This window comes from Mchenga conophoros, linkage group LG1 (assembly GCF_057382185.1).
Source record: "Mchenga conophoros isolate Kocher_MC1m ecotype Shallow Benthic linkage group LG1, M_conophoros_male_GT1.1, whole genome shotgun sequence".
In the NCBI taxonomy this organism is placed as follows: domain Eukaryota; kingdom Metazoa; phylum Chordata; class Actinopteri; order Cichliformes; family Cichlidae; genus Mchenga; species Mchenga conophoros.
Genome location: NC_140526.1, coordinates 28,454,910 through 28,463,771, shown reverse-complemented (window position 1 = coordinate 28,463,771; position 8,862 = coordinate 28,454,910). Strand labels below are relative to the sequence as shown.

The 8,862-nt window shown below is 41.9% G+C and overlaps 1 protein-coding gene across 3 annotated transcripts in view; it reads right to left on the bottom strand.

The window, feature by feature from the left end:
• Positions 1-55: 55 nt before the first annotated feature.
• The window catches only part of homer2 (homer scaffold protein 2), a 39,889-nt gene continuing 31,082 nt past the window's right edge, over positions 56-8,862 (bottom strand). For 2 of the 3 annotated variants that reach the window (XM_085273265.1, XM_085273259.1), the window contains exons 5-9: positions 8,693-8,835; positions 4,731-4,887; positions 4,113-4,223; positions 2,316-2,396; positions 56-784 (exon numbers count right to left, since the gene is read on the bottom strand). In XM_085273265.1, the coding sequence (XP_085129391.1) occupies positions 596-784; positions 2,316-2,396; positions 4,113-4,223; positions 4,731-4,887; positions 8,693-8,835 (681 nt within the window). In that variant the 3' untranslated portion in view covers positions 56-595. The remainder of the gene's footprint in view (positions 785-2,315; positions 2,397-4,112; positions 4,224-4,730; positions 4,888-8,692; positions 8,836-8,862) is intronic. The other variant, XM_085273273.1, reaches the window with a different exon arrangement.

The window sequence follows — 8,862 nt, the reverse complement described above, 5'->3', positions numbered from 1 at the left end:
TACAAACTGTCTTCCAACACACCTGAGATAGAAGAGAGGCAACAGCGAGGACAGCCTGTACAAAGATTTCATCTTTAATTCTCGAGCGGGACACAAAGATTAACACCAATTATTACTTGAGTGATGCTGAGCAGCATTGTCTCTGTTGTTCATTTTAGCCCTTTAAGTCCCCTCCTCTACTCTAAGCTCAGACTTCCTTGTGCAGAAGTGCTGCCTTCAGGAAAAAAAACAAAACAGAAGAAAGACAGATGGACAGAATCTAAGAACCCACCACCGGCTTTTTAAACCTGTTTTTCCCCCACAGAAACGGTTAAGTAAGCTCAAAGTGTGACTCTTGATTTAGTTTTGCAATGCCAGCACACGAAATCGAGCCATTTGGTGGAGTGCACTGGCCTTCCTCCCTCCTTTTAGTCTGCCAGTCTCTCTCTCCCTCTCTCAAAAACATCTTTCTCACAAGGTAGTGTTTATTAGAAGCCAAAGCTGAATTGTGTCTGTGTGGACGTCACCTTGGGGGAATAGGTGCCACACAGTTTCTGCCCTGTAGTGAATCCTTCGTACCTGACCTCCGACCCTTTTAGCTCAGTGCTACTTTTCCTCAGTTATCAGCACCCAGCTTAGACAGCCCCTGCCTGAACTCTTGCAGCTCATCTAGCTTTCCATCTAGAACATCCATCAACTTCTTCAGCTCGATCTTCATGTTTCCTTGCTTTTGTCGGCTGTCGTCTATGTCCAGCTGAAGACCCTCTATTCTCCCCTCCAGCTCCTTGTTTCTTGTCTCTGCAGCCTGTGGAAAGATGTCGGGAAAACATTAACGTTAACATTTGATGTATCAGCACAGCTGGTTTGTTGTGTGTGTTTGAGCTGAAATGAGCAAGAGCTTTTTCACTTGCAGTAACAAACAAAAGCCTTCCCATGTTGCATGTGCAGCTACACAAAGAGAGAGATCCACTTGCTGTAGGTTGGGACGGGAAAACATTTATGTGAAAGAAACGTGTTTGCATATGTGAATGGGACATGAAAGTGAATCTTTCAGACTAACAGGCAACACGAGTGACATGTTAATAATGCTGAAGATAGCAATGAAGGGAGGGATTTAAAATAGGAGTGCTAAAAGGGTGTTGCGCCTGCATGACTATGTTCCAGCTGACTCCTGAAACCTGATCTCCATGAGGGCTGTCATCTTTAAATAGAGGGCAGCCGTAACCACAAACACAGGGGTAGAATAGGTAGACTTTTTTTTTTTTTTTTTTTTAAAAAGCATCAACTCTGCACCAGCAAAGATAATTTTTTACAGCATTTCTGTCTAAATTGAGTCAAATTCAGCTTTAGGCTCCATAGTTGGACAAAAGGTATTGGAGAAACCCCATCATCTATGCCTCTTCTCAGTTTGGATAACTGGTTAGATAAACTCCGGCTTGAGCCATTTTTGCTGTCTTTCACCCAGCTGGCTGCTGCAGAGACAAACCATGCCGTCGAGCGTTGTAAAGCACAAGAACTTCAGGCATGCCACTGTTGGTTTTATTCATCACTCCATGCCCAGATTGAAATGGCAGCACATGCACTGACAGCTTGGACGATAAAAATCCCGATCTGAGTCAGTCAGCACAGGGCGACATGAGCGTCAGTATCAATGCAGCTCATGTCAGACTTGGCACTAACAGGACACACGGTGATCCAAAGAGCCTGGCTCTTCTAGTTCTACAGAAAGTCTGATATTATTCAGCGAGGAGTCAGCTTTGAAGAACAGGTGCCCTTTGTTACAAAGAAGACGTGAGGCTTCTCACAGGCACAACCCACACACCTACAGAAATGTTATAAGAGCTGATCATTAAAGCTTTGAGCAGAGCTCTCAAACTACTTCAGCTGTTTTTATAGCAAAACAGATCAAATCTGCACCAGCAGGAAACTAATAAGCTGTGACAGAGACATATCTCTGTTCCACTGAAGAGGGAGAAAAAAAAAGAAAAAAAAGAACCCTTTTCAAAGAGGCAATAATCCTCTCTGCGTTGTACTGGGGACGGACCTTTATTATTAGATACAGTAACGACGACAATGTGCGTTAGTGAGACACGTGATAGGAATGTTGTGTCACCAGCCCTCAGGCAGAATGATGAATAGCAACTCTTATTGTCTACCTTCATCTGAAAGCGCTGCTTACGCCTCAGAGCCCGAGTGTTAGCTCGCTGTGATAGCCATTGTGTCCTCACGTGTGTGTTAGGTCTAGACAACTCTCAGCCTGGTCTCTGTACTCTGCAGTAAATCACACCTGAGGGGGGGTAAAAACTAGGGCTTGTGCCGGGTGCTTTTGAACGTACCTGCAGTTTCGAAGTGATGCTCTCACACTCCGACATGAGCTGAGGGATTATCTCTGCCTGCTTCCTCAAGTTCTCCAGCTCCTGGGAATAATGTTAATAATAAAAAAATGTAAAATCCAGCGATTCCGATGTCAGTCAGGGTCTTAGGAACAATCTAAGTTATTTAGCTGAAGGACCTTTGAAATTTAAAATAAATCATTCTTAATTGCTTTTTTGTATAAAAGTATGTAGATAGACTGACAAGAACAGCACCCAGATAAAACGGGACATTTAAGCCAGTAATTAACTGCTTGCCAAGAAAAGAAGAAAAAAAAAGTGTGATGCCCAGCATAAACCCTGGAACATAATTACAGTCATGATTTTATGTCAGTGTTAATTAAGGTGCACCATCCTTTGTAAATAAGCCAACCAGGAAAAATGAAAAAAGGTCAAAGTGGTACAAAGAAGGCAAAAAGGACATCAAGATCAAGAGATAGCCTTGTGATCATGCCTCCGTCTCCTTCTCAGGTAAACATCTCAGTTACTGCTCTGAAAACCTCCTCCCTGCTTTAAGCAAAACACTATGCGGCTTCATGGCATCTGTTACCGCTTCGAGCACATTTTCGCCAAGTAATAATTGCTTGAGTCTTTGTAGTTACCTGCAGTGGCTTTGTTCTGTTAGTTCACTGCTGGCCAGCACAGGGGTCACAGCAGTCAACTCTTAATAATTCATAGGCACACTTTTAAGTTTGAGGCGATGAGGATGTGGATTTCTAGACAGGGAGGGGGTGAGTCACTGTGCAGGTGAGCCTCTGTGGGCCGCCTGCGGCAGCAATGTTGTGCACACAAGGAGACTTTCTCTGCAGACCCCATGGTCGGTGTTCACAGCGTTATGGAGGATACACAAGAAAGGCAAAGCCGAGCTCCCAAAGGATGCCATTCTTTGCTCATCATCTTTCAAATTCAGCTCCAGCTCTTTGAACTACTTCCCTTCCTCTTGTTGTGTAAAATATATACCGCCTTCGAAGGAATGATTTATACGTTCTATTAATACTCTGGCCGCCATGTGGTAAACTAGAATATCCCAGACACTCTTTACCTCAGGCGATCTGAATGGGACACAGTAAAGCTGTTATTGCCACTGAATTGAAAGAGAGGGCATTGCACTATATGAGACAGATGCACAGATGACCCCAAACCAGAAGTATATAAAAATGCATACATATCCTACTTATGGTTTTCACACGTTACTGATTGCGTCTCCCTTTCTTGGCATCGACAGGGAGATGCAGTCGCTGATGAAAAGGGCAGCAAGACTCTTAGATTGGCAGAAGTCAGTTCTAATTTGTCTGCGGTCAGAAAACGGCATCTAACCAGCAATAAGCAAAGGTTAAAATGCCGCGTGGTCGCACAGAGTTCATCCTCATTAGAAAGAACAGCGCCATTAGGCCGTGCTGAGCTGACAGTCGGCTAGTTTGGATTATGGATGATTAATGTAGGAGACACAAGGTGGTTTCTTTCAGGTTTGACTAGAGTGGATTAATTTTTAATTTTTTTAACAGTACAAAAAAACCCAAAACAGTTTGATCAATCAAATTGAGACAACGGGGCAATATAAAGAGCTGTCTGGGATTAAAATTGGAAAAAATAAAAAAAAATAAAAAAAAAATAAATCCACACAAAACCCAAAGCAGAATCTAACATTTCCTATTGAGGCCTAATCACTTCCTCGGGGAAATAAAAAGGCAGTAGAACTAGTTTGTAAAACAAACTCTCCATTGCAGCTCTGCAGACCGACCATTGTGATGCACGTCTCACCTGCTCCTTGTCCTGTAGCTCAGCCTCCAGCTCCTTTACCCTCACGGTCAGCTGGGCGTTTTTCTGTCTCTCTTGATTGGCTTCATTGCACTGGGCTTCTAGTTCAGCAATCTAAAATACAGAGGGGGGGGGGGGGGGGGGGGGGGGGGGGGGGGGAGTTAAAAGAAAAATTAGGCATTTTTCTTAAGCTAATCAGATTTTTTTTTTAACATATTCCTCCTTGTTAAGCGGAAGCCTGGATTTGTTGTAGAGTATAATGGCAATTTGAAAACTGATACCAACAATTAAAAAAAGGAAGGGTTAGAGAATAACACTGGTACCACACCAGCCCAGCTGCAGAAACAGCCCACGTTGATTATGAAACTAAAATGATTCTATTTTTAGCAGACTGAGACTGCAGGCAACACAGAAGCTAATGAAATGTACAGTACCTACAGTGTTTTGCTCTGTACAGATTTTGACCAAACCCGTGGCAGAGAACTCTGTGTGTGCAGTTTGTGATAGAGTTTTCTTCTTTTAAAGCAGCGGAAACGGTTTATCAAACCTGTCACTTTTTCCTCAATCAATGGGCTAGTCTACATTGTTCAACTTCCCCGTAGGAGTGCATGAGTGTATTACCTTGTTCCTGAGCGTGTCACTCTCCTCCTTGCAGGCACTAAGCTGTTTCTTCCAGCTCTCTACATTAGCTGAAGACTCCTGCAGTGCATCCACCAGCCTGGCATTATTTTCTCTTAAAGTCTGAAGCTCTGTTTCCCACTTCTTGGCGTTGGTGTTGCTGTCAGACAGGAGCGACAGAAAGAGATCCAGCAGGAGAGTTATTAATGGAAGTAAAATTTTATTTCAACCACTCCGTTTTGAAAAGCTTGTGAGTGCCAACACGGAACATATTTCTACAAACTCCTTCCAGACACATCTACTTAATTAGTATTGCTGCACATTACGCTGTTGAGAGATGTTTAGACCACAATAAAAAAAAGAAACAAAAATTTAAGCTAGAAGTAGATAAAATTCCCCCAAAATCCAACAAACTGGCACCAGCATGTGATTTGTTATCTTTCATATCACAGTGAGTGTATTCCTATCTTATCGATAAAGATGGGGAGATATGTGATGTATATTTAGTATGCATCACTGTCCCCACTTCCTTATGCATGGCTGGGTTGAAGTGTTTTGCTCTATCATCAAATGTGGACAGACTGGCATCGCAGCATTCTGCAGTCCTCTGCTGTTTCACTGCTGTGACACTCTCCAACAAAAACAAAATCCAACAGTTCTGTGAATGCATGGGAAAATGCACACAGAGAGACAATTTTACATCCAGAAGCTAGAGATATTTAGATGCCCTTATATGAAGTGAAGCGCTTCCTTCAGCAACTGTTTCATATCAGTGTTGTATTAAATTCTCAATTATGACTTTTTGATTTTGTAGGTTTGTTTATTAGGATAATTCCTGAAAAGAGCTCTGCAATCAAAATTTGGACTTTATTAGTTTACCAAAGGAATTTTAATAAGTGAACTGGTCAAGATAACCTCAGATTCTTTAGATATACAAAGGGAGCACTGTAGAGTGACATTTATGCAGTGTGGTTGTTGTTCTCAGCTGGTGCTTTGAGAAAAAAAAAAAACATTAAAAAGAAACAAAACAAGTCAGAAAATAATAATCCATGCATTTACTTTAGTTTTTTATAATTATTTTATAGTTTCATCTTAACGATTTAGCACAAGTACAAACATTTGTTACAAAGCAAACATACAGTGGGGCAAAAAAGTATTTAGTCAGCCACCGATTGTGCAAGTTCCCCCACCTAAAATGATGACAGAGGTCAGTAATTTGCACCAGAGGTACACTTCAACTGTGAGAGACAGAATGTGAAAAAAAAAATCCATGAATCCACATGGTAGGATTTGTAAAGAATTTATTCGTAAATCAGGGTGGAAAATAAGTATTTGGTCAATAACAAAAATACAACTCAATACTGTGTAACATAACCTTTGTTGGCAATAACAGAGGTCAAACGTTTACTATAGGTCTTTACCAGGTTTGCACACACAGTAGCTGGTATTTTGGCCCATTCCTCCATGCAGATCTTCTCGAGAGCAGTGATGTTTTGGGGCTGTCGCCGAGCAACACGGACTTTCAACTCCCGCCACAGATTTTCTATGGGGTTGAGGTCTGGAGACTGGCTAGGCCACTCCAGGACTTTCAAATGCTTCTTACGGAGCCACTCCTTCGTTGCCCGGGCGGTGTGTTTTGGATCATTGTCATGTTGGAAGACCCAGCCTCGTTTCATCTTCAAAGTTCTCACTGATGGAAGGAGGTTTTGGCTCAAAATCTCACGATACATGGCCCCATTCATTCTGTCCTTAACACGGATCAGTCGTCCTGTCCCCTTGGCAGAAAAACAGCCCCATAGCATGATGTTTCCATCCCCATGCTTCACAGTAGATATGGTGTTCTTGGGATGCAACTCAGTATTCTTCTTCCTCCAAACACGACAAGTTGAGTTTATACCAAAAAGTTCTACTTTGGTTTCATCTGACCACATGACATTCTCCCAATCCTCTGCTGTATCATCCATGTGCTCTCTGGAAAACTTCAGACGGGCCTGGACATGCACTGGCTTCAGCAGCGGAACACGTCTGGCACTGCGGGATTTGATTCCCTGCCGTTGTAGTGTGTTACTGATGGTGACCTTTGTTACTTTGGTCCCAGCTCTCTGCAGGTCATTCACCAGGTCCCCCCGTGTGGTTCTGGGATCTTTGCTCACCGTTCTCATCATCATTTTGACCCCACGGGATGAGATCTTGCGTGGAGCCCCAGATCGAGGGAGATTATCAGTGGTCTTGTATGTCTTCCATTTTCTGATGATTGCTCCCACAGTTGATTTTTTCACACCAAGCTGCTTGCCTATTGTAGATTCACTCTTCCCAGTCTGGTGCAGGTCTACAATACTTTTCCTGGTGTCCTTCGAAAGCTCTTTGGTCTTGGCCATGGCGGAGTTTGGAGTCTGACTGTTTGAGGCTGTGGACAGGTGTCTTTTATACAGATGATGAGTTCAAACAGGTGCCATTCATACAGGTAACGAGTGGGGGACAGAAAAGCTTCTTACAGAAGACGTTACAGGTCTGTGAGAGCCAGAGATTTTCCTTGTTTGAGGTGACCAAATACTTATTTTCCACCCTAATTTACGAATAAATTCTTTACAAATCCTACCATGTGAATTCATGAATTTTTTTTTCACATTCTGTCTCTCACAGTTGAAGTGTACCTCTGGTGCAAATTACTGACCTCTGTCATCATTTTAAGTGGGGGAACTTGCACAATCGGTGGCTGACTAAATACTTTTTTGCCCCACTGTATATGCCAAGAACGGCACCGCTATAGTTCAGCTGGTTAGGCAGGTTAAGCAGGAAAGGCTGCAGTGGCCTTTGTGTAATTAGTACCAACTTGCAGTGACTTTTTCAACTTTGTCAGTTTCTTTCTAGGGAAATTAATGAGAACTACAAGATCTGTAAAAATGAATTGTTATCCACACCACTCATGCAAATGTTAATGTAGTTCTTACTTTTTTTAGGGGTCTGTTGCTGCCAGTAAAAATTTGCAATCCCCTCCAGTCCACCCGCACATCTGGATCAAATAAATCCAATATGATATGGGATTTCATTTTATTATTATTTTTTCCCCCAATTTCCTCACTGTGGTTTTAATTGACTCTGATGGCCCGGGGCCCAGGGTCATTTTAATCTCATCTGGAATCACATCTGGCATTTCATGCAATTACCAATTTGTACACTCTACATCTGGATTATAAAGCCCAAATAACCAAACGGTGGACTGGAGGAGCATCACTCTTTGGATTATATGCTTTCTGAGCCCTTTTGGAGTCATTACTGCTTTAAGTAACAGCAATAAAATAAAGAGAGAGAACATACGAGCACAGTTTAATATGCATGAGTGTGATCAAGAGCTGATATGATCTGGATTGGGTTTACACACTTGCATGCTTGTAATATAGTAGTTTATATGTATAATATAATAAATATTGAGCAAGCTGTTCGATTGGACGAGTGTCATGCCATAATTATGCAGTACCTGTCTCACTGAAGTGTGTCCAATCTGCTTATTTTACATTCAAACAGCCAGATTTCAAACACCTGTGTGGTTTCTGTTTGATGCCACAGGAAAAGTTTATACAGCACTTGCATCAGCAGCAGCAGCTGCAGGCCAAGCAGTGTGTGAATTTTTATTACTTTTTATTTATTTGGTTGTGATGAAACAGTTGCAGAGAAGTAAAATCAGTTATAAAGTATGTGTTTTAGTTGGTTTGCATCATCACACAGTATGAAAGTTCTTGTTTGAACCAGCTGTTTCCAATTCGATTTTTCGATTTTTATTCTTTTTTTAAAAACTGAAAAAAGAAAATTGTTGGAAAATGTGTTTTCATTTGGTGAATACAAATTTAAATATAAGCACTTTGATGCAGCCCGGGATGTGAATCTTGAGACTGATATTTAGTAGATTTGAAACAGGATTTAATCACATATGATTTCACATTAAGTTGATGAAATAAAAATCTTACCTCTGCTCTACTGCACTCTTGAGACGTTCATTCTCACTCTGTAGGAGAGCAGCCTCCGGACCGACGTGAGAGATTTTCTCATCATCTGTCCCATTAATGCTGGATGCCTGGTTGGTTGAGGGTGTATCAAGACCAGATTCCGACTGAGAAATTGAGGGAAACTTTTGTTT